The sequence below is a fragment of the Mya arenaria genome, chromosome 9 (genome assembly GCF_026914265.1).
Source record: "Mya arenaria isolate MELC-2E11 chromosome 9, ASM2691426v1".
NCBI classification, from domain to species: domain Eukaryota; kingdom Metazoa; phylum Mollusca; class Bivalvia; order Myida; family Myidae; genus Mya; species Mya arenaria.
In genome coordinates, this window is record NC_069130.1 from 17,662,410 (window position 1) to 17,690,054 (window position 27,645).

At 32.9% G+C, this 27,645-nt stretch overlaps 1 protein-coding gene across 2 annotated transcripts; it reads right to left on the reverse strand.

Annotated features, from left to right (window-relative positions):
* Positions 1 to 1,649: 1,649 nt before the first annotated feature.
* Positions 1,650 to 16,433, reverse strand: LOC128203400 (uncharacterized). 2 transcript variants are annotated; one of them, XM_052904805.1, is made up of 9 exons: positions 15,493 to 16,433; positions 15,076 to 15,138; positions 13,826 to 13,888; positions 13,537 to 13,599; positions 12,167 to 12,229; positions 11,716 to 11,778; positions 9,929 to 9,980; positions 9,476 to 9,561; positions 1,650 to 1,935 (listed from the first exon to the last, which is right to left on the reverse strand). In XM_052904805.1, exons 1-9 carry the CDS (start codon positions 16,384 to 16,386, stop codon positions 1,735 to 1,737), a joined length of 1,548 nt encoding a protein of 515 aa, XP_052760765.1. In that variant the 5' UTR covers positions 16,387 to 16,433; the 3' UTR covers positions 1,650 to 1,734. The 2 variants fall into 2 exon arrangements, with proteins under 2 accessions (XP_052760765.1, XP_052760766.1); XM_052904806.1 differs by lacking the exons at positions 13,537 to 13,599; positions 13,826 to 13,888.
* Between the last annotated feature and the right edge of the window lie 11,212 nt (positions 16,434 to 27,645).

Here is a 27,645-nt window from a genome sequence, read left to right on the forward strand (position 1 = left end):
ATTTAATTAATTCTGATTGGGCTGTTCAATGCAATGAGAACTAGAAGATAAAAGAAACGAAAGAACAAAAAAAATATTTAAATAAACTTAAATAATGATTCACAGTAATAGCAAATGCACTGCTTCTTATAGATCATGAAAAATTATGAAGTCATAAGGTGTGACATATAAGACTTTTCAGTATCTGTGTCGTTCAGGACATATTCTACTCTATGTATCTTACTGTTTTACTGTCACCAGTTCTTTAAATATACTGAAACCTGTGCGATTAAATCAACGACTACGAAGTGGAGGACTGAAATATTCTACAGTCAGGCAAACCACCCGACTGTCTATAAAATGACGAACCAGCGTTAACGTACAATTTGACCAATTTAAAGACCTCCCGCGGAGAACGAAAAAATACGCCATTAACGCAGAAGATACATTAATTATTTCATTATTTCGCATTGTATCTTACTAGAAATATCACTGAGAAGCAACTGCTATTAAGGTTACACTATTTGTATAACTGTTTATGATTTCCAATTTCAGTTCAAACTAATGTCTACATATTTATGATTTGACTGCAAACACTCTAGAATCTATGGTGTCAATCGTATGGCGACACCACTGCCGAGCTTAACGTGTGCCTTTGGATAATATATGATGCAACTGTTAGTTCACTGATTGAAACACTATATCAAATACAAAAAAAGAAAAGTTGATGGAATGGGTATGCTTTTCTCACTGATTCGTATCTCGTTAATACGTATAAACGGGTTGAAAACACGTCAAGATTAGTAGTGCAGGAAAGACAGTTAATGATTAGACTAAGATTACATACTGAATGTTACGTTACGAATATGGACCTAATTTTATACGAGGACAACATAAATACTCAGTCGTATGGACGGCGATGTTGTGTTCCGTGAATCGTTTATATGGTTGTTATTATACTATAAACACCAAAACATGTTGATTAAACGTTAATGTTCTAGATCATTTGGGCATTCTTTTGTATGAGTAAAGATGTAAAAAGTCCATTTATAACGTTAGTTTGTTATCATCCGCAAATTTACCTACACACACTTTTCATGTTTAATAGTTAATAGTTGATGAGTAGTCATTCAGTACTACATTTATTAAAAGAGACTACATCAATAAGTGTTAAACACATCTTAACTATGCCTGTTATGAGCAATATGATATCAATACTTTTGATCGCCGAATTTTTGTAGAACTACATTGCCTACTTCACCATGCTTCTTCGGTAAAATAACGATTGGCGATGAATCGGGTATTTTAATTAAACAGTCAAATAGTTTTGAAACAAAAACGTTCAAGAATTAAGATTGCCATTTCCGTAATAAGCGATCAGTTTTTATTATTTCTAAGAATAATATGTATTCATCGTTATAATCAATTATTATTTGTCATAATTTAAAGGTTCAAAAGTGCCGTTTTCATTTGGGTCAAAGGGACGTTAATACATTTGCAAGTAGTTCTTAAAGTTTTTATCTATATTTAACTCGATGCTTTCAAAAATGGCGTACCCTTACTACCACTTATAACATGCGTTATACATGTGATTCATATGATTACTGTACATTAAAAAGAAATACCTGCATAAAACGTTCATACATGGTCTTAACGAAACGGCATTCAGAACACATTTCTTAACTTCACAACAAAAAATTCTAATCCTCTCCTGAACATTCTAAGCTGACTCTTATTATACCTATAAGATTATTCTTACCCGAAATAGCCCACTGATCCATCATATAATGAGACGCCATCCAGGACAACTTTTCCTTCCTTCCCCAAGATGAACATCGCCCCTCTCCTAAACGCCGCCTTTAACATCCTACATAGCAGCTCGCCCTCAGAGTTGAGAAACAAACGTCCTGTGAACGTGCCGCCTTTATACGGTTTTCCCGGGGACGGATGGTGCGTCTGCAAGTAGGGAAGACGAACGTTGTATAAGACGTGATTTAATGTACATATACATATAAACATGATTGCAACCTAATATTTTGAAATGAGCATGATGTAATCGCGGAATCCAAATTGGTACCTTTATATAAGAACGGAATGTCATGTAAACTGTATATAAACTGTGATATAAACATCGTACTATGATGCTTGTGCTGCTCAGAAATATAGCGAATACTTTTGTTGTGAATTTAGTCAAATATCTACTGCAACAAAGGATTATACATAGATGAGTTTAATAATTCCTATTTTCCCTTGTTTATACTGATACAAAAATTGCTATTCATACCGTGTTAGGTTTAAGGAATGTATACTTATGTGCATTATCTAGTATTATGACGAAAGTTTTATATGTATATGCAAGTAAAACATGACAGTTTAAAACTTCATAATCAGTATAATGTGTTTTATAAACATATTATGAGGAAAACAAAAAGCTATCTAAATGACATTTAATTAATTAATGTTATTGCGACAAGAGATCAATATTGGTTAAATTTACCATGGGCGCGAAAGTGAACAGGGTATATTTCCATACTATTTTTATATTTTGTATATTTGTCTAACTTGTTTTTATGTGTTTTTGATATAATTTAAATAACTACGTTTAAGTTTTTGTTTATCAATGAAAATATATTTTATAATTTTAACGAAGGCAAGATCTGTTTTAAATTCAATAAACAGCTACTACCGACAATTATTTGCAATTAAAACACATTATATCGCATGGAACGAAGATTCCTTTCTTCTACACGTTCAATTTAATAGGAATCATGTCATTCATTTAGTATGAGTATCGAAGTACATGCAAACCAAGCATTCATCCATTGTATCGAGTTACATAGGAATTGATTAATTATAATCTATGTAAAAAACATTAATATTATCAACTATTTTAATGCGGATTTCAACATAATACGTGGCATTTATGTGCATGGTGAAATTTCCCGTGGCCAAAATAGTCGTATTGCATGTCAAGTTATTAAGGTATAGTTCCCCCAAGAGCTTTAAATACATAGCAATATAAAATTGGCACGCATGATGTCATCAACGAATATGACGACCGGACAAGGCATGATTCTAATCCACTTACAGAGGGTAAGTCGTATTAAAAATATGTTTGTTGTATTTATTTGAAACGACGCGTAACATGAAGATTCAGATTCAGATTATGCAGTGGAAATATGGGACATGTAGAAATTATGAGTTAATTCAGTTTAATTGTGTTAGAGGATTTTTTCTCCATTTTAAAATCAGTGCTTCTAGCTTTACTAAGAAAGTGGATGTTTAGTTTATAAGATACTATTAAAGAATATTTAGGTGAGATTGTTTTTTTTTTTTTTTTTTTTTTTTTTTTTTTTTGGGGGGGGGGGCGAGAAACACGTAGGAGAACAATGCAACACAATGAGATCGGGGTTACACGGATCCCGCGGTTCTACCACGTGGCTGTGAACAGATGAGCTGTTTCACCTCATGGCAGCTGTTTTTAGTTGACGTCACTTCCTGTTCAAGTGCCGCGCTCCGATGGTGTTCCCCCGCCTATTGTGATTTTCTGGTGTAATATTACCTGTCAGCGTCAGTCGTAGTTTTTGCCATATAGTCAATACATAAAGATAAGTATTATAAATAAAATTTAATCTTTTCTGAATTGAACGAGAACGATTTGAAGCAATGCCGATTTCTTCTGGATTTTTCGGTTTAGAAGATTTTCAATTCAGAATGTTGGCATTAAAGCTGCACTCTTACAGATATACCATATTTACAACTTTTTTTATTTTTTGTTATGGAAAGAGTAAATTCTTATATAACTGGTTTCCAACGATTTTCGCAAAACTTGGCTCGTTCTAAGACAAACATAAAAAAATTGAAAGTTGTCAAAACGTTCAATCTGTGAGAGTGCAGCTTTAAACTAAAAACAAATTTCAAAAAATACTTCTTTAGTTTTATTATAAGTTGAGTTGTTAACAAACTGAGATTATAAGTAAGAATGTTTTATGTAAGTTTCAGGGATTTGTTCTGTGTTCGCTAATAAATACAAAAATTGTTTCTTTACTTGTTTTTGTATTGACTAAGTACATCTGCCTTGGCTGCCATTATATAATTGCTAGACAGATGAGTTGCCAATCTTGGCTGACACGCTATTATAATATGTTTTCCTTAGACAAAAATGAGATGTGTGGATTGTGGTAAATGTAATTGATTGGTTTGTTTTGACAACAGTGATCTTTTTAACACACCTTGCGGAAATAATTCTGGAGTATTTGGTTTAGAAGATTTAAAAATTCAGATTGTTGGAATTAAAATTAGTATTTTAAAGAATATTAATTTAATAATATCATATAAGTCGAGTTGCTAATAAACTGTGAGATAAGTAAAACAGTTGTGTGTAAGATTCAGTGATTTGCCCTGTATTTGCTTATAAATACAGATATTGTACTTTTTATAACTGAACATTTGGCTCGGCTGCCATTATAATTGCTAGACAGATGAGTTGCCTGTCTAGGATGACTTGCGATTATTAAATGTGTTCCTTAGAAAAAAAATGGGTATAGTGGATTGTATTTAGTTCTGTAAAAATTTGAATGTCTTATGATATTGTAAAAATGAGGTTTGAAAGATTGTTGTACACATTTATGATACGCTTAATGTTACTGCACTATAAAATGTTTGCATTATTAAGGAAGATAATCTGAGGATCATATGAGCGGCATAGCTGATTCACGGCGGAAACGCCAGAGATGAATAAGTAATACTTAGATTTAAATTTTCAATGATTAAGAAGGAGCGGGGTGTGTTTCAACCTCATTGGTTGACTTATTGTACACATTGCAAAGAAGTCGAAGATGCTGAACATTTCTTCTTTCAATGTACATTATTTACAGAGCAGAGATTAACAATGTTCAGAAACACATGACAATTTCATCCACTGAGTACAGCTAAACTACTTTTCGGACATGACATGGTTTCCGCCGATCAAAATGTTCAAATATTCAGAGAAGTTCACTGTTTTATTAAAAACACCAACCGTTTTTGATCAGCTACAAGATCAGTAGCAGGAGCCTATTTTTCTAATTTTCTCTTTTTCGTGTTCTTTCTATATATCTTATCTCATATTGTTCTCTATATTTCTTTTTCTTTATGTCCTTTTTATAACAATACAAATACATATTTATATTAAAACTAACTTTGATATTACAACACCTTTGCTTGGTATTTAATTTTATAACAATACAAATACATATTTATATTAAAACTAACTTTGATATTACAACACCTTTGCTTGGTATTTAATTTGATGTTTTGGGAGAGGGCCGTAACTGATGTTGGTATAACTCGTGGCCCGATCCCTTTGCATGTCAGATAATCACTCATTTGTTTTAAATAAGGTATATATATATGATCTATTTGTATTGCTTTATTGTCAACATACATGCAATAAACTATTATTAAATTAAATTATTGTCAATGATGCAGGGAGTGTGTATTGAATGATTGACAGAAGGTGGACTTTTAAACACGCGCTAAATTTAAAATTCTTAATAGTTAAGCGTAACACTTAATGATTGCTTACCAACAGTTTTCTTTGATGAACATCAAGGCTATATTCTAACCATTGTATACGCTGGCTTCACCAGTTAGTCAGTTACAGTACTAGTACTTATTCAAATAGTGTTATAAAATTATAAAACTCGGCTTTGATGATTTATGGCGGACTCGCCATAGATAAAACACATCGTACAATGAACACGGTGCAATCACAAGTGCTAGTTTATATTTTAATATTTTTCTTTAAATTTGTCTTTGGCAACAAGTTTGTAAATAGAAGTTTAAAAGGTCATTACCAATCAACAATGGGTTAATTTGAAAAAGATCATCATATTAAATTGATGATTAACATCAGATTTCCCGTTCTTTTAATTTCATCGGTTTCCCAAGTGCTTCTCTGAGACCAAAATAATAATATTGAAAAAGTATGTTTTGTTTGTTGATTTCTATAGTAGGTTATAAAATGGTATGCAGGGAAATACGTTTGAGTAAAACGAATTGAAAGAAAGTTAATTTTCCTTGTTTATAATGGAATAACCGGCAGATGGCGTTTTATAAGCACGAGTGATTCATGCAAACGAGTTTTTCGTGCGCATATGAATAAATGGCATTCGACTTTGGGGAACTGATACGTTCACATCAATTCAATTTATTGTTTAATTTTATAAGAAAATGATTATGGTGATAGTTGTCTGTTATTTTAAAAAAATATTATATAAATAATATATTTGTTTTGCACTTGTCTGCAACAAACATAGCGATGTAATATACACCTGTACAATTTGATATTGTACGTATACATGAATCATCTAAATGATATGTTTTCCATACATCATTGTTAAGGAGCTTATGGGTAATGAGGCCCAATAACTTGTGCAACAAGACAAATCCCGTTATCCATATGCCAAACGGGCAGAGGTTTCTTGGTTTTCCAAAGGTTATTTCTCAGTTATTTCTCGGCCAGTCGACCACGAATGTAAGCTTCATTTTTGTCAAGTATGTTGTAATAAAGACATACTTCGCACATGTTGCAAGTTCATGCTGAATGTGTTAATCGGTTACCAAAGTGCTTCTCTGAGTTTTCCAAAATAAAGCGTTGAAATATTATTGATTTTGTTGTTTTCTAAAGGAGGTTATATAATGGTATTCAGTGAAACGATTTTTCGATTACTTGGCTTGTCCGTGCCGCTTCAGCTGAATTCTCATCAAACCACCTAATCCTTAAACCAGTTTTTATTTTACTGTAGATTAATGTCAATTGTACAGTTTATACATTTATAGCTTAAGAAATATTACACACCACTGAGGGTCATATGACATTATAAGGACCGGTCTGTCAGCCACCGAACGCCTCGGTCCATATACACAGGGCTGTCTGGCCGGTCCTTATAATGCCACATGGCCCGAAGTTGTGTGTTATATTTTTTATATCATATTGAACACTTTTTAACCATTTAATAATTTTAAAACGCCTTTTGATGTGTTTTACAAACAAATCTGATAATGTTTACTTGCGAAAAACATGTCTTTGTGAAAATTTTAAGCTGAACCAACCAGTTTTATGACGTAAAAGCGGTCCATATTATATGACGTCAGCGGTCCATATTATATTTTTGGCGAAGTCCAGACCGGTCAAAAACATTATATGGACCGCTTACGTCATAACAACTGGATTTCTATTAAAATACATCGATATACGGAGCGGTCAGCTTTATATAAACAAAGAAGGGACACCTTTGTGTAAGGTATAATATAGTATGTAATGAGGCTACTAGCACAGTATAAAACATCGCATACACGCACTAGTGGCTATCATCAGATGTGATTTAATAGATTCTAATGATGTGTCTAATGTTATTTTTAAAATAATCGACATATGCTTTCAAATCAAACGATACATATAGACGTGACATTTTAACAACAAACATTTTTTAGCTTTACAATTACAATTACATTACAGTACACAGAGCAGTTTTGTAATGTATACAGATGATATTTCGTGATTTAAGCGTTAGATCGTATTTTATTTCACAAGTTTCATAGAAAAGCATTTTTTTCAAGTGTGATATAAATATAGGATCTGACACGAGTTGTCATTTAATACAAGATTTAATTAAACGAGTTCATGAAATTTGTTAGTAAGCGAGCCTCTGGCGAGCTTACTAACAACTTTCATGGACGAGTTTAATAAAATTCTTGAATTAAATGACAACAAGTGTCAGATCTGTTTTAACACATGCTTAAAGCGGTGTTTTTATTACCAATAAGTTCCACTTTCTGAACCGATTTTTTGACAGCCAAAGTACTCAGAGTATAATGTCAACGATGCGCCATATAAATAGTTACAAATTAAAATGACAAAAGTAATTAGCAGTTATCAAGTTTTAAAATCTGATAAAGCGCTTAACAAGTCACAAATATAAAAATGTGTAGTAAAATATCCAATAACATGAATAACGAACGATTTTAACCAAAAACCCAATAAGTACACAATTTGATGACGTCATACTCAGAGTACATGCATTTATGCGGTTTATGTGACCTACATCGGTCTGTCAAGTTTTATTGTAATCACGGATTTAAAAGTTATTCGCTGTCGCTTTCTACGATGATTTTGCTGCGTTTTCTTGGTGTACATGGTGTTTCACAACATGCAGAGTATAACGGCGAAGCCTTACTCTGTACTGCATGGATGTTGATGTGGAAAAAGTTAATTTCAACCAGGAATGTTTCCAGAGAACATGATGTTCTAGCCGCCATGGGATGTGTAATGAGATATCTGTGCTGCGGAATTCGTATTTGTGTTTTCGGTAACCGACAGCTGATTAAATTGGCAAGCAAATGGCATTGATTGCATATTGCTTGTGTTGGTCAAGATGGAGATGTTTGAAATGTTCTTGTGGTGTTTGTCAGTATTGTGGCTGTATTTGTTGACTGACTGGATATTTCTGTGACTAATAATCTGCATTATCTGGTTGGCGGAACATTGTTATCAGAAAGTTTTTGTACAAGATGCTTTCTGGCACTATGATTCGTTAGCCATTTCTCTCCCGGAAGTCTTACAGCTTCATTATTACGGTAAGTATTTGTTGGCATTTAAACCACTTTGTTTACAAACAATGGGTGGGATATCTAGGTTGCGTGTGATTAGTCTGACCAATAGAAATGTCTGATAGGTTATATTACACATGTGTAAGATAACAATATTCGTAATGGGTATATTACACGGAAAACAAGGGTAAACATGTGATTAAATACAGTCTTACACTGTAAGGTGAATACTAAGTACGTCGTTTTATGTGTGGATATATTGCTTTTATTAATTGAAATTGAAAAAAAAAAACGTTTTACTAAATGATGTGTTAGACAAAAACGATTTAAAGAGATTAGTGTGTGTTCAAATCGTAGCATTAACTTTATAACATTTACAAAACGTGAGTTGGTAATGAAATGTAGGTCATATTTAAATGATAGTTTAGTTTAACTTAGGAATAGGCTTATACAATCCGTGACGAGTAATGTCAGATAAACAGTTGCATCGGTTGAAATGTTATGTTTAGCACAAGCACACCTGTGGAGTTATGACATGACTCTGATCTGTACAATATTATAACTTAAGACTAAGCTTGGACAATGCCTCTTATTATTTAACGTCAGTAATTTTTGCTGAATTGTTCCCACTGACTGCCTTTTTGCCTTGGTGCTAGTCTTTGGCAGATCTTTTTTCTATCGGAATAACACTTTCTGGAGTTAAGGAACACCATTAAAATACAAAACAAACATCGCATTTTTTTAGTAGAGAATAAGTCTGATAAGGGCAGTATTTCGCCAAACCGTATGTAAATGTTTATACGTATACGGTCATACATTATAACAGTATCATATTGTTTTTTTGCAAATACTTGTTAGCATCAAACACGTGATTATAAATAAGAAATTTACACAAAATAATTACCGTCTGAATGCCATCCGGGAATATGAATACTAAGTCAATGATACGGTTGTCGACCGTGACATTAACAGTTCCCGTTGGTTGAGTCCCTGAGAAACAAAATTACATTGAGAAATGGTAGATCTATAACGGATTTTAAAACGTCTTTCTTTTACGGAAATTGTTTGATAGTAGCAACACAATGATTATTTAAACAAATTGTTTCTGGCGGTTTGATGCACTGCATCTCTTATAACTTTAAGCATTGATTATATCAGTCGCATACTGAACAAAATATATTAGTTAACATTAAACTAAATATTCAAAACGAATCACACTAATTCAAGCAATGCTAACTACATACCAATGTAATAACTACTATCATTTTGTATTAGTTACTCTGAATATTTTTAAATGTGTTGTCAATTGATTCATATTTGGTACCTTTACAATATTCAGTCATGAAAGACAACTTACAGTTGATTCTGTCTTTGACTGGTGAACACTGTGCCTTGACTTCTGCTCTTTCCTTAAAACAGACAATATATCAATGACAAGAACTCATCATATATGGCTTAGTTTATAAACAACAGAATGTGGTGTATAAAGTCTTACACAGTCATACCTAAACAGAGCATTACGCAACATTAGCCATGTCATCAAGGTAGGCCTTGATGGAAATGATTTGGATTTTGTAAACATGAATAGCTTGGTTATTGAAACAGTTCAAACCTGAAGTGCTATTTTCCTTACACAAATAGTATGTCTGGGGTAGAAACATAGTTCAATGATAGAAAGCAACATCATTCGACGATATTGTGATTTAATTCTTTACTGCCAACTATATTGTTTAAACTTTAAAGCTGCAGTTTACTTAGAACTAAGTTTAATTATAATAGCATGCATTGTTTCAAAGAAAGAAAATAGTTTGAGTTAATAAACAACATTTATATATGGTTTATAAACTATACACATATTCCAAACGTCATTGTTGTAGCTCGAAAACATGAAAGTCAGTCAAATGGGTTTGAGCTAGAACCCATGGGTATAATTTGAACGAACCTAGTAAAGGACACATGATGACACATAACAATTTATTATTCTAATTTACCCGATTAATTTTTGCTTGTCCATTTTGACCACGTTACCCTCGGTGGTACAAAAACGAAACGCGATGTCAATACAATATGACTAGGACGGAGATGCATACTTTGTATCGTTTGCTGGGAAGGTTTCGGAACCATAAATCATTTTCGCATTATCTAAAGGACATATTTTACTAAGTCAACTGCAGTTCAAAATTTGCGTACAAATGTCACATACTTTAATACAATTCTTAGTACACTTTGTTTGCAATATTGAAAGAAGCCATGTATTAAAAAGTATGTACGAATATGCAGTTGCGTTAAAAATGTGTATTGGTTTAGTTTTAAAACACCGAAACTGTAACTTTTCAGTTTATTATAAATGACTAGTGAGCTAGCTGTCAACTAATTCTTTCAAACTTGATAGCATAGTCTAATAATCAAATTTGGTATGTTTTCGTACTGAACGAAGCGTTCAGTCACGGCCTTTTTACTTTTTTTACTTTGGTAAACATCTTATTTGAAAGATGGAAAACATCGATATTGGAGATGTACAGTACTCATCAACATATATTCCACAATGCGTTGCGCTCTGATCGCGCGAAACAAAACTTTATTAAAAAGACTTAATAAAACAAGATATTTGTTAACATATCGACAAGATAATTCAATTGGTAATAAATAATAAGCAAATAATTTGAAACATTCCAAATGCAGATTGATATTCATACAGTAAAGGGTTCCAGTAGGTCATGAACATGTTTGTCACATGTCTTTTATTTCATGATTATCGAGGTTTTGTTTCACTAGTCGAATCTTATTCCATAGTCAGTTATTCAAATGAAACGACAATTCACATACTGTTTCGTCAGTAGAAAGTAGTTGTTACACAAATATAAACATATAAGTATCAGTTGCCAAAACTATGATCTTGATCCCGTTTTACGTGTTTCTCATCCCATACTTCATTTCCTGTCCTAACCCGTGTTTGAATATTCTTACATGTCTGATTGTTTTAACACACGTTTACAGTTATTTTCTATACGACTTAAAATAAGCATTGGAATATGTTCGACTATGGTCATATTGTCCGAGCTCTACTCGGATTCTTTAGCTTCATAAATAACTTGCATTTATTTGTCAAATATTTGATCTATACCTTTTTCCTGTTTCCCCTACCTTTTTAGCTTTCTCCATGTCCGGTTTTGTTTTCAGTAATTCTTGTTCGAGACTCCTCCTTTTCTGAAAGCATGAAGGCGAAACATGTTGGTAGTGGTTTGAATTATATTGTCAGTACACTAGAATAACGGCAATACTTTTATCGAAAATGCACATAATTTGACTGACTTGAAGGTACTCAAATGTTTTATAGCAAGGACTAATGTACATGGTTGGTTTAAACAATATCTATTTAAAAGACCATTTCAAGGATAAAAAAGGTCAGACCATAATTAATAAGTGTAAAAGATTTCCTGAGGTAATAATACATAAAAGATAAATAAGTGATGTATGCACAAAACAAAATAAATCTCGACAGAATTGAAAAAAGAAAAAAGCTTATTAGCATATTATTGTACACGGTTTACTATATATGGTATACGTGTATATATGTATGTGTAACTGGGCTCACCTTTTCTGAATTATCAATATCTTGTTTCACTTTTTGCAGCTCATCACACAGTGCTTTCCTTGTCTGGAAACATTGGAAGTATTTTGCTACATTAATTTAATTTATCAATTACGATTACTATCATCAAATTATATACAAATAAAGCTTAAGACCAGGCATTAGTTTCAGGAACAAATTAGAACGAGCAACTTTCCGCGTTGATAAATTAATATTGTAAACATGGCCGAGAGTAAAATAGATGCTACTTTATTTGAAACGTTGAATTCAGGTTAATACTAACCTATGTAATAATTGGAAATAGCGACATTATAAATATAATTTGCACAATGATGATAAAAAATGCACAGGTCAAGTAGAACATATTATATACAGTTTTTGACGTAAAATATCTTTATTTAGTTAATATTAAAATCCGTTTAGAACGGAGACGCGTAATTTCATTGTTTGTTGTGGCGGCCCTTTCGGAACAATCACTCATTATCGCATTGATACAAGAACACATTTTGATAATACTAGATTAGAAGTGTTCAGTGCAATTGCAGCAAATGCAACAATTCAGTGAATATTACAGGCTACGGTAGTTTATTTGATCAACTTTTTTCATTTATTGACTTTTCATAATACCACATACTTAATTACAAGTGGGACAATGGATTCGAAAATAAACAGGTTTGCTAGTACTACTGTATACAAATATACTTCGGAGCAAGATTGTATACACCATTGTTACGAAATTATTTCACAGGATAAACATTTGTTCTGATGTGCATTAAGTTGTCATAAAGCATTGTTTTTCTTTTTGATTATTATTCAAACCCAATTTGTTGCATCTCGTTTTCGAATGACTTTTTTCTCTGAGGCATACAAGACAAAATAGGAAGAATATGGTAATAGCGCTCATTATATTGATTTGCATGCAGAATAAGTGCAGATTTTAAGTAATACACTAACACAGACCGACTAACAACTAGATGACTAAACTGAATAATACATTCGCACGCATATACACACATTTGGTTTTGCCAGGACTATTGTAAATACTGTCCCTGTATATATGTACGATACGAATCATAAAATATGTTTGAGAGAGTCTCTTTTTTCCAAATTATGATTTATTTATCATGAATTACATGTTTCATCTCATCACATAGTTCCTTTCTTGTCTGAGTATGTGTTCGAAGGATAGTTTTAAGTAACGTTTACCAAAGTATTCTATCGGATTAAATAGACGTTGGAATCTGTTGGATTTAGTTAATATTGTCCGATTTACTCATTGACAAGTTCTTGAGCGTCATAAAGCGACGTCAATAATTTTATTTGTCAAATATTTTATAAGCGGTGTAAAGGTTGTGTAAACATGATTATCGTACTTTTTCAGAGTCCTCTATGTCCTTTTTCGTTTTCCGTAATTCTTGTTCGAATATTTTCCTTTTCTGAAAGTATAAAGGCGGAATATCTAGTTGCTTGTTTGGGATATTTTGTATATACACATATAATAACGGCAATGCTTTTATTGAAAATGTAAATAATTTGACTTAACATTATTTATCCAATAAATTCGTTTCATTGCATGGACTACTGTTCACGGTTGACTATATGTGCTATAGCTGTGTATGTCTATGATAAGAATCATAATCATCTTTATTTAACTGGTCTCACCTTTTCTAAATTATCTTTGTCTTGTTTCACTTGTTTCAGCTCATCACACAGCGCAGTCCTTGCCTGTTAACATTTGCACAATAAGCTAAATTAACTATTAAGAATCAACAACGTTTACTATCATCATATAATATACAAATAAAGCTAAAGACCAGAGACCAGTTTCAGCAACCTATAAAGACGAGCACTTTTCCCGTCTTTCATTCTAAAATAAGATTAGGTAGAAATGATAATAGTTTAATCCGGGAGAAAAGAGGTCGTTAAATAGTTGTTTTTATAATGAAAACAGGTCATGGACAAATAAGATGATTATAAAAGTATAACATCCTATATACATCTTTATCTAGCCAATACTTTGTTTCAAGTGTAAACTAAAATTGCGGTTATGGCAATAATGTAATGTATGTTCTTGGCTTTCATTAGTTTCTTGTTTTAAATAATTTTCTTTGATTGATTCTCCTCAACAGTGTGCCACACAACCAACTACAAGTGGTACAACGAATAAGAATCTCAATTAAGCGGCGTGTGCTACTTTATACAAAAATACTTTTGCAACAAGATCACATATTATAGTTTAATGGCCAATAGCTTATTATTTCACCAAGGATTAAACGTTTATATTTATTTACTTTATGTTTTGTTTTTTTTACAAAATTGCTTTTAATGTTGAGTATTCTTCCAATCTCTGTTTCAACTCATTTTCGAATACCTTTCTTGTCTGAGACGCCAGAGGGAAAATTGCAAGCATATGGCAATGATGCTTTTAATAATGATAATATTTGAAGAATAAAAAAAAAACACTTACACAGACAAACTTACATAAATGACTTTTAGAAACACGTATAAATATTCGCTTATTGTTTTATTACATACATTGTATTTGACCATTACTAATTATATAAAACTTCTTCATATTTAAGAAAAAAATAAATGTAGTTTGGGCTCAGTTAACAACATGAAGTGTTCTTTTAAAAAATAAACGCAGTAATGCGCTTTATATGACATTTTAGTTAAGCGGCTTAAGGTGTTGGACAATAGTATAATACCCAATAACCAACTAAATAACATAATTTACATAACTTAACCAAATGATCAACGCACGCGTATATTTAAAAAATATATAAAACATGCGTGTATGCATTGATATACTGTTTCCTATCACAAATTAGGATTACACTACTAATGCATTGTATGTACTGTGTGTTTAACAAAATATGTTTTAGTACAATGCCGTGTATAAATTTACAAACCTTTTCCGATTGATCTAAGTCTTGCTTGATTTGATTCAACAGTGCAGTGAGCTCCCGCCGGGTCTGAAATTAAACGTCCAAACATAGAACAGTACTTGGGCCTCTAAATATGATGCACGGTTTAACAGTTATTTTTTAAAGGAAACATATTTGGTAAATATATGATAGTTTTATACACAATGCTATGCATTTGAATATAATTCGACATTCCAGACTAAATATCCTAGTTAAATTGTTTGAAAAAATAAATCAGTAAGTGCAGACTGATTCATAATTAAAGACTTAGAAAATACTTCATTGATATTAAAATCAACACTCATGTTGATGGCCAACTTACAGTTTCAATTAAAAGCAACATGCGGTGGTAAGAAATATTACAGTTTATATCACTTAAGCAACCGACATCATATGCAATACCTTGTTTATTTTTGCAGGTGATATGAAAACATCGTCGGAATTTCCATCGTCACTTCCAGTAACTTCTTCTTGATGTTCACAAACTTCCTCCAAATCCTCAAACAGGCATTTAAGTATAACTTCATTTTCTTTAAAGTCAAACCCTTTAAAAATATGTTTGTGTTTGATTTCTTTGAGGTGGAAGCCGGCATCAAAAACCTCTTTCTTAAAATGTCTGTGCATTAGGTACAAATTCCCAGCCATATTATTGTCAACACAATTATCAATTGTATTTTCTTCATCCTCACACCACTTGGTTATTTCGTTACACGTTTGAGTAATACTGGAATAGGTGCTCACGTTTATGTCATGTGTCCTTGTTATTCTATGTATAATGTCACTTGTCAGTTCATCAACACGTTGTTTAATTCTGTTGCCTAACTCCATACATTCTTGCGCACATTTCTCAGCATTATTCTTGGAGCTATTCTTACTCTGTTCTGCTTCATCTTTCGTAAGCAAAATTTCATCTTTAACCTCCATCAAAGCTGACTTCATTTTGTTGACTTTCTCGAAATCAAGAGAATCTGCTTCATGCAGCAAGTCAACGATTTCTTGTCCGCAAGGAAGATGTCCCGAATGAAGGCATCTCCCACAAATCATGGTTTCATGAATTTTACAAAGAAATATAGCTTTCTCTGTCGGATGTTGCTTACATTTCTCTTCTGTGATGTCCTGTTTTATGAACTTTTGATTTTCATTATTTTCCTCATTTAAACTGACCATGTGAGTTTGAAATACCTTTACTGTCTTGTGAACATCTATACAAGTTTCTCCAACATTTCCGCAGGTTTTGCAATATCCAACTGCATTTTCATTACAGCACATTTCACACTGAATCTGCTTTGATGCCATATTAAATATTAAGCTTAGAAAACAAAATGTATGAAACTAAACGTTCGTTAACCAGCTTTATACAGAGTACTATCATGTCAATATACTACTACATTGTTATCACTTTATCGCCATGTGTATACATTTACTTCTGATAATATCACTGTTTAAATAATGGCCAAATTTACGATGAAACATTCTACATGTTGATATGTTGAAATTTTAATATAAGAATGTGTAGTGAACAATGATTTCCTGTTTTCTTGTATCATTTCACCAAGGTTTAAAGTATTGGTGTTATATATATATCATGTTTTTTTGATTATTGGAGCATATTCACACTATGTCCGAATTTGAGTTGCATAAACAAACTCAAACTTTATTCATACTTTGTAGAGCACTGGCAACGGGTGTGCGTATTCTGCCAAGATAGAACAAAATGTACAGTTGTAATACAAAGCTCAAATGGTGTATTATTAAGTGCGCATTGATTTTCTTTGGTCGACATTATAAAAACAATGAAATGACGTTTGTCGAAATTTTGACTGTGAACTTCAATGAATTAATACTTCAAAATGTGTATCACACTGCATACACATACATGTTTCGACACGGATTGAAGAATACTAAAAATGGAATCGATTTAGTTAATATAAGAAACGTTGTTCCAAAATAATTATGTCGATCCTAAACCATTTGTTTGCGATTGTTGGCCATTTCTTTAAAGTATTTTGTTTTTATTTAAAAAGTGACCTTCTTTCATTTTTGACACAGTTAATCTTTCGATTTGCAATACTGGTGAAACTAACAGATAAATGGCACTTTATATCTCATCGCCGTTTCCGTCTCGTGTGTGTCAAAAGTGAACCAACAACTACATTGTTTAACATTGTGAAGACATACATGCGTCCCTTTTTAAATATATCATATTCCTTTGGTAATCCTTACGTATTTATGCTTTTCATGAACAAGGACAAATAATGGGATGTAGTACGGGCTTAAAGTGCATCAATGATTTTTTTTCTTTTTCTTGCCGAAGAGAAAGCTATCAATTTTTTGCACCACTGAATCATAGAATAGGAACCAGAAAAGCTTGTCATTCAAAGCTCATAAAAGGCGCGTGATAAAAGCTTACATTTTATTGAATTTCTTCAACGTAGTTTAAACAACCAACGTACCAGATGGAACCTGTATATAAGAAACTTTTGATTTTAGCATCTTCTGAAAGGCTGTTTTTGAAAAGTGAAACATTTGGTTGGTTAACATATTTCAGTCACGCTAAACTACCTTCATTCCTAGCTCGGCGCTATCTGATTGTCACATTTTCTGAACAAACAGAGCTACCTACACTATTTGTAAAACAGTTCCCTTCAATTAACTTAGAAAATGTCGAAACCGTTTCTTTCCATTTTATTCATTATCTTACTTGAAATAATTTGATAGCAAATTAAATATTGTTTTAATGTTTGCACTTAATATTCTTCGGTGAAAATAAACTGTAAGATTACCATAAATGTTTTACTCGTTTCTCGAAGCAAATTAAAACATGATTTATTGAAACATTTAATGTTTTGGCCATCTCAACTACTTTTGCACCACTCTTAAGAAAGCAATAATTTATATTCTGCTCTTTTTTAAATCACAATATTTGTATTTCACTATTTCTTACACCTGTGAACATAAACTTCAGTTGATAAAACTGTTTGTGTCTTAAAGGAAAGCATCATCATAAGTGCCCCGTATCATCAATGAGGAAACGTCTTAAAGAGTGGGCTGTATCATGAATGAAAGGGCTTCTTTTGGAGTGGACTGTTTCATGACTGATAGAGCCTCTTATGGAATGGATTGTATTATAATTTTATAGAGCCTCTTTGGAATGGACTGTATTATGAACGATAGAGCCTCATTTGGAATGAACTGTTTCATGATTGATAGAGCCTCTAATGAAATGGACTGTGTCATAAAATATAGAGTCTCTTTTTGAATGGACTGTTTTATGAAAATAAGAGCCTCTTTTGAAGTGAACTGTTTCATTAGATAAAGAGCCTTTTTTGGAGTGGACTGCTTCATGACTTATAAAGCTTCTTTTTGAGTGAACTGTTGCATGAAATATAAAGCTTCATTTTGAGTGGACTGTTTCACAAATGGTAAAGCCACTTATGGAATGGGTTGTATCATGAATTATAGAACCCGTTTTGAGTGACCTGTTTGATGAAATATAGAGCCTCTTTTTGAGAAGACTGTTTCATGAAAGATATGGTCTCTTTTGAGTGGACTGTTTCATGAATTATAGAGCCTTTTTTGGAGTGGACTGAAACCATGGATTATAGAGCCTATGTTGGATTGTCTTATATATGGAATCCGACAATAAACAAATATTGGCTAGACTTGACTTGACTGTTTCATGAATGATAAAGCCTATTTTGGACTGGTATTTTTAATAATTGCCTGTTATGAGCGCACTGCTACATAAATAATATAACCAATCTTGGAGTGGTATTTTCTCATGAATTAAAGAGCCTTTTTGGTGTGGACTACTTGATGAAGGTAAAAGCTTCTCATGCTGATTGATAAGATCACCATCACTAATTTAAGGCCTATTAAGCAAATAAAATAGGTTAACAGATACACCAGATAAATTTGCAGATATCAGTAGGTATCTTAAACGGTATCGGGGCGAAATGTATCTTAGTAGTTGTCTGACATTATTTACATAGATAACGTTGATATATATCCATAAGTGTTTGATTGTGAACATGTTATCATCGGCAAATTGATAAAGGCGCGCTGATTCAACTGTTGGGTAAAATGGAAATGTTTATAATTATCGACTTTCAAAGGTAAAAGACAAACAGTGTCTTAAGCAATGATAGAGATACATGTGTACACATACACGGTGCTGGGATTCAATACAAATTAAGATTATAATTGTAAAACTTCTTATACGTTATTGCTCTCGAACGCGTACATTTGAAAAGGATTAAACTCCATCTTCAAATTTCCTTAATTAACGTTGTTTAAATTTGTTTGATTGTGGCCAATATTTAATTTGTTCACTTCATCCTGCCAACCGGTGATTTCAAGAATAGCTTGTAAAGCAAGTTTCTACATGAGGCAAATTGGCTGTTATGATTTACTTAAATTTAGGTTTAAATGTATTCAGGTCCACTCGGTAGGGTCGGTAACATTGCTTATTTTCATAAGTTGATACTCTTGTGTCATGCTTAATTCAGCATTTAGTTTATCCGACCTGTTTGCACAAGTATGCTCTTTGTACAGTGGAGACATAATGTTCATTTTCAAAGGCAATTCCAAGTCTCCTTACCCTTCACTCGTAAGACCATAATGTACATTGAGTATTATTTGCTGTAAATGCCACATTAGTCTCTCCACGCTTTTCATACTTACCTCCTTACCTTTGTCTTTAACATTATCGTACGGAAACAAAACAAACCAAAATCGTAAAATAGTTTGCCCTTACACATAAAGTTATGTTCCTTTATTCGATACTATCAAAATGATCAGTTTTATTGACAATATTTATTGTTGTTCAGTACTTGTTACAGTCCCTCCCATCATTATGAATAAGCGTCGGAATAATTTTGCCTTTTGAGTATTTGATAAGGTGGCGGTGTCCAATGGTAAGGTAATACTGGCAATATTTGTCTTAGCTACTGATTCATATTCGATGTTTTACGGAACAAAATAGTCACATTACAAGAACATGATTGAAGACAGGTACACGTTTGGTCCCCCCATTGGCAACAGGACTAATATATTTTTGAAAAGTTAATCTAGAAAATGAAATCAAGGTTAATATGAATTTTAAATATTGTATTGTATGTATTGTACATACAGATGAGATTAATTATCAAAAATCAGATTTTTGAAAATAAAATATTTTTATCATTGCAGAACTTAGAATAAAAATGATCGATTCAGGGTGCCCTGAGGTAAATAATAACGCTTGACGCGCTTCTATGTGCCCTTGCTCAGGAAAATAATTAAATGCTTTTTAATCCTGAATGAAGCACTAACAACGTTATGATAATTGGTACAATTATGATATTGTTTTACTTCATTAGTCATGACACAGTTACACCGATTTTGCGATATTCCTTTTCGAGAGCAGTAATAAACGTATTTGGCCATATTAAGGCCTCAATGTATTTAATATAAACATCTGCAACTTACCTTAACTCACGAATAACAAAACATACTTTGCAATTCTTAAAGTCAGTCATTATTATGAATGTATTAAATCATTGATGGTATCTCGTAAATAAGTCAAGCGGCTCTGCCACTGTTATTCAAGCATAAGTATGTTTAACCTTGTACATGTTGTTTAGTTAAATGGACTTCTGTAATCCATCAAGTATACGCTAATTTGCAAATCCCTGTTTCGGTGTTCTCATCTCAATATTCTCGAAAATAAAAGCAATTACCCAATAACATTTTGACACTATTGCTTAATTATACTTATTTACTAAGTAACAATCACATTGTGTCATATGTTATACTGCTATAGAAATTAAATGTCGAACAGGAACAAGTTTTAGTTCAGAAAAGAACTTGAGTCTTTATCTCTCTTTTGTATATTTATGGACCTCAGTATAGAGGTAACGCACACAAACTGGTTAGAATCTTAAGAACAAACTCTCTGTTATTGAGTGCTTAAATGAACATATGGCACTGTTTAACGAGAAAACTTTGAATTCGAAAAGGCACTACTTTATGCGATTACCTTTAATTCACAAATGGCAGTTTTACGAGGTAGCCTTTGTGACTCTGTTTTACGATATTAACTTTAATTCGCATGTGCCACTGTAATACTTGCATGAAGGACTGTTTTACGTGACTAGCTTTAATTCACACTTTGCACTGTTTTGCAAGAGAAACAGTAAGTTCACATTTGGAACTGTTTAACGAGATTTAATTAAATTCGAAAGAGGCACTGCTTTATAAGATAAGCTTTAATTCGAAAGTGGCACTGGTTTACAATATATCATTTTGTCGCTGTTTTAAGAGATTACCTTTTATTTGCACGTGACACTATTATCAGAAATTAACTTTAATTCGCATGTGTCACTGTTAAACGGGAGTACCTTTAATTCACAGGTCTAACGAGAAAACCTTTTATTTAAGTGGCATTATTTTACGAGATTACCTAAGCATTTGGCTCTGTTTTACGAGCATAAAGTTAATTCACATGTGAAACTATCTTGTGAGATTACCTTCAATAAGCATGCGACTTTTATTAACGAGGTTAGTTAAATTGGCTTGTGGCACTATTTCACAAGATAACCTTTAATTTGCAAGTGACACTATTTTACGTGATTACCTTTAATTCGCATGTGGGTTGTACGAGATTACCATTTTATTCGCACATGACGCTATTTAACGAGAATATCTTTATTTCGCATGTTACTCTGTTTTACGAGATTTCGTTTAATTTGTATGAGGCCACACCTTTTTCCGATATTTCCTTTGCAGGTGACGGTGTTGAACGAGATAACCTTTAATTCGCCTGGATTATGTTTAACGAGATTACATTTAATATGTATGTGGCACAGTTTCACGATATTACATTTTAACTCACTAGTATTATTGTTTTACGGGATTAGCTTTTATTTGCATGTTGCACTGTTTTACGAGATAACCCATTATTCGCATGTAACACTGTTTTATGAGATTACCTTTAATTCGCATGTGACACAGTTTAAAGACATTACACTGTTTCAAGTAAAATTATTAAAACATGTGGATATCAAAGGGGAACGTAACTGATTGTGAATATCTCAATTACTTATTAAAGGCTGATTATGCAAATAAAATAAGAAAGTTAACCGATAAAATTAAATAAATAGCATAGATAACAATAGATATCTTGATGTATGCACTTGGATCACTCGTAGCTGAGTAGGTGGCTATCATTGTTCGCATACCTCATCTTGATATGTCTCCACAAGTGTTTGATATGGGACCGTTTATCTTAGGTAAGTTGATAGAGACGCGCTGATTCAAGTGCTTGACAAAGGTATCAAACTTTATTATCAAAGTAATCACATACTTATAATGTGGACTGTCAACTATTGAAGGGAAGCAGTATTTTGAGCAATCACAGGGATAAATCAGTACACATGAACGATGTTATAATTAAGAGTAAATCAGAATTGAGTATTATGATCATACAACTAACTGCATGTTACTGTTGTTGCACATACTCACTTTATCAATAAGTTTTTTGATTTTTTCAAAAGTTATGCCATTCATTGTCAATGACGTTTGTTAGATTATTTGAAATCCATTTTTCCCCTTTTGGAAAAAAAAACTATCGCGTTATTTATTGGGTTTACATAAGTAAAAACATACACTTTGGTGCATTATACATAACTATATCATATTTTTTCAAGAATATTTAAATGACTGAATGACTGGGAAAATCCAAGAACAGAAGTAATTGTTTCGTTGCTAAAATAGTGGAAAAGTATTTAACCTAATCGCTATTTTTATTATTGTTAATGTTGTTGAGATTTTATATCAAATGACATGAAATGAAATTAGGCCATATCTGTTCTTTCGTTCCCACCGATTTAATTAAAAATACAGCTGGCAATTGATGTTTCTTGATCATTCCATTTAATTGCTAATATCTAATTCGCATTATTGAAGATTCATGTTTTAAATACAATGTAGTGATACAATCTTGCTACAGTAGGGCCGAGCTACGTATCAATATTACACTTTAAAGTGAATGAATATAATGGTAAAAGTACTAATCTTTAGTAGAAGCTTTTAAATAATTTCAATAACAAATTATTTGTTTTTAAATAATCATGTCCGTTAGATCAGATTCTACATAACTGTCAACATACCTTAGGCCGATCTTTAAGTGCACATAGGCAGATATTCATTGACTACTGGATCCGTTTTCGTGCATAAAATGACCTGGTAATATTAAATAGATGCGTTGTAGTTTAGAATCGTAATACCAAGTGTTCATGCTATCGTTACAACTATGGACGGTAAATGTTTAAGTTAATAATAAATGTTATGTTCTGCTATATTCTGTTTTGCTATTGGACAGTTATAATAAATACCCGCAGCTGTTTGTATACGACGACTTGGATAAGTTGTCCAAGGGACATGTTTCGGGAATTTTGCACATTTACATTATTTGATAGGTTAATAGTAATTATTGAATAAGTATTCCTCCATCAAATTTACAATGTTTACCAATTGACAATCAAACACTCGAGTCCGTTTAAATTAGTGTTTTTGGGTTATCTGTTTCTTTTCGTGAAGTGTTTTACTTATTGAAGTGTTTTCGAAATAAATACAACTCATGTCGAACAAATAAGTATGTGTACCCATGATTTTGATATACCTGTTTATCGCTAAATCATTGACCTCAATATAATGTTATATATACTTATATCACGCCTCCAACATAAATGATGCAACGCCGTTGGTACATGACTGGTCACGCGGTTATCCCATATTTTTACATATTGGGTCCCCAAGTTTATATCGTAACAAAATGGCGTTTAATTTCCGATTCCGATGAATAAATGAAACATTTATACATGTAAACAGGTTGTTGACATTATGTATATGTAACGGGGTTGGTGGGTGGCCAGAGGTGGGATACACTGGGTGCAGGAAACCATATTCAGGTTCGAGCTTCGCTCTCGCCCAATGTGGCTTCCTTGGTCCCTTGACAAACTATTTCTAAATGGTCTGAGGCCGTTATATATCTTTTATTTATGTAAACTGTTTTAGTGGTGACCTGTATTCCCTTGTCAAATATATGGCTTCTACGTGATAACCTTTGTCATTGATCAATGACTCACGCTAGACAAGTGACGTGTGTTTCCATTCCAAATTTGCAGTTTAAAGTTAACAGCATCAGGTATAAGTTTTTGTTTAATTTTTAAGATATAAAGTTGTGCATAGTTAGTTAACGGTAAATAGTGCAGGGTAATTATATAAAAAAATCAGTGAAAGTCCAAAAACTGTTTTGATAAGTATGAAAATATCAATTAATTTGTTTTTCCCCGTTGGCTACCAATTGCAACGACTATGTTTTTGCTATAGGGATAGAAAGCGGAAGAGACAGCGTTGGGATGCAAGGATATCCGGGTGCGATACCTTAGATCTTTTTGAAGAGACCGATGGGTTCTTTTGCGTTCTCGCTGTAAATCACCGATACACGGGGAACTACTTTCCTGGATTGAATCAGTACTGAGATAACCACTTTTCCATGCACTACCTTTTAAATGCCAAGCGTTAACTTTTAGTGTCTTTCGGTATGACCCGGCCATGGATCGGGCCCACGACCTTTCGCTAGGCGGACGGCTTAACCACTTGGTCACATAAATTATACGGTATTAATATATACCAATACATACAATATATAGTGGTGTCGGTTGGGGCGCACCCAATACGCTCCAGTCCGACCCCTAAATTCATCCATATTTACTTTCAATGTCAAAGGGTAATACAATAAGCTGAAAACGCACCATTTCAGTCTGGAAATTGTTACAAATGCAAGGGGATAATCTCATCTAACATATAACTAAACTATTTAATTGTTGGTTCTACAGGCGGGAATATTGTCAAAAGGCTGTGTCCCTAAGTTACGCACCCTCTTAGTTCCATGCTTGGTTCCGCCCCTAGTATTTGTAATACGAGTGTTGAGTCATAACCGCCTATTACCTAAATGGTGTTTTATGGTGCCTATATTCGAACAATAAAGTTTTCTGTACGGTGACGTAGCGGTGACATATTTGGGAATGTTTCAATGATATTATTTTCACTTCAAGAATTTCTTGCTTAAAGGCAATCGATAATTCAAACGGAATGTGTGTTTATAGATGCAATGATCCAATTCAGCTATTTTCAGCTAGCACAAATTGAGAATGTATATGTGGGTATGTGTAGAGTATTCGTGCTTATAATTTCTGAGGTTTTCACCGACAAGGAAATGTGCCTATCAAATAGTCCTTAATGAATTATGGTACAGGTATAAGGACATTGCGAACGAACACTGAATATGAAAACAAGTTTGAACACTGCAGTGCACTCAATCTTAATATTAAGCATGAAACCACACGCAATAATTTATGTTTCATATTTGATTATAGAAATGAACCAACTAAATACAACAAATGATATTGTGTTTTTTTGTCAACAGTTCTCCTTTTTAGAAAAAATCGCTTTCAATGTTTGCAGATATCTTGTATAATCCGATCGTGCACCTGATCCTAGAAAGTAGCCATGTGATTTTGTTTTTTTAACTACTTCTGATAGGGCTTATCAATGCAATGCAACTGGCAGATAAAGGAAACGAAAGAGAACAGAATAATATTTAATTGAACTGAAATAAGAAATTACAGTATCTGTGTCGTTAGAGATTCATTTTACTCCTCTGCAATGTATATTACTGTATTTCTGTTACATGTTTCTTAAATACACTGAAACATGTACGGTTGTAACAACGACAATGAAGTGGATGACTGAAATATTATATGGTCATCGGAACTATACATAAAACGAAACAAGTTAGTAAATTAAATCTTACAATCGATGGAGCAGCATTAGAAAATGTGACTGTGCAGAAACTACTTGGAATCTATATAGATAATAACCTAAAATGGCGTCCGCAAATAGAAATTGTTTGCAAAATAAATCTCAATTTTGAAACATCTATTGTTCTACCTCAATGATGAGACGTTTGTTTTACAATGCATATATCCTTCCAATTTTAGATTATTGTTGTCATATTTGGGGTAAAGGAAACACAAGTTACTTAAATAAAGTTAAATCCTTGCAAAATAGGGCTGCAAAAATCATTCTTAAAATTTCTAAACGATCATCTTCAAACGGATTGTTACAAGAACTTCAGTGGCTAACGTTTATGGCGTCAATTGTATGACGTCAACACTGCCGGGCTTTACGTGCGCCTTTGTATGATATATGTTAAAATTGTGAGTACACCGACTGACAAAATAAAGTTAATACAAATAAGGTAATTTGATGGAATGCGTATGCTCTTCTTACTGATTCGTATCTCGTAATTTTGCTTTGAAACGGTCGGATAACACCTCATGACTGGTAAAGTGCAGGAATATCAGTAAACGATTTGACTTACGTTTCAGACTAGATATTACGAACATAATATGGACTTCATTTTACACGATGACAACATTAATGCCCAACCTCATGGACGTTAACGTCGCGCTCCGTGTACACTGCACATTGTAAAAGTCCGTTATAAAAAAATAAAAAAAAACATGATGATGAAAATTTGCATACATGGACAGGTTATTTTGCGATTCGTTCTAGAAACATAAGAATTATATTGTGTAAATTACTATAATAAAAATCAAATCACGACTTTAGTTTGTTATCATCCGCATAAGTTCCGACAAACTTTGTATACTTAATACAGACTATTACACGAGTTGTCACTCAGTATGCCTCTTTCACCCCTCTCCTGAACGCTTTACGATCAATTATTATGTGTCATAATTTACAGATTCAAGTGCGCCGTGTCCATTCGGGTATAAGGGAAATTAATACAATTGCTTTAAAGGTAGCTCTTGAAGTTCTTGAAGTCGAGATTTTCACTCCTTAGATTGAAGTGTAATATCAAATTTTATGTTTTAACTGTTGTTATTTCACTGATAAAACTCCTTATTTTCCTGACAAAAACATGAGAGAAATATTCATACGCTGCTTTAGTTATACGTCATGTAAACCTAACTATTTTTACCTTTGAACTTCACCATTGACTTCTGAAAACGTTATATGCGATCAAAAATGGCTTACCCAGACTACCACTACCCAAAACGTGCATACATGGGCCCCTTTAACGAAACGGCATACAGAGCATATTTCCCTTACTTCACAACAGTTAACACTTATCCCCTCCTGAATACCCTTAGCTGACTCTTATTATACATATTACATTTTTCAAAGTATACACTAAACCATTATACAATGAGACGTCATCTAGAACATTTTCTTTTCTTCCCCAAGTTGAACATCACCCCTCTCCTGAACGCCGCATGTAACATTCTACATATCAGCTCGTCCTCAGGGTCGCTACTCAAGTGTCCTGTGAACGTGCCGCCTTTATACGGCATAGATTTATATTTTGTGTCGAATGGTGCGTCTGCAAGTAGGGAAGACAAACGTTGTATTAGACGTGATGGAATTGATATAACTACTAAGTACAACTAAACCATACAATATATTGAACATGAACATTAACTT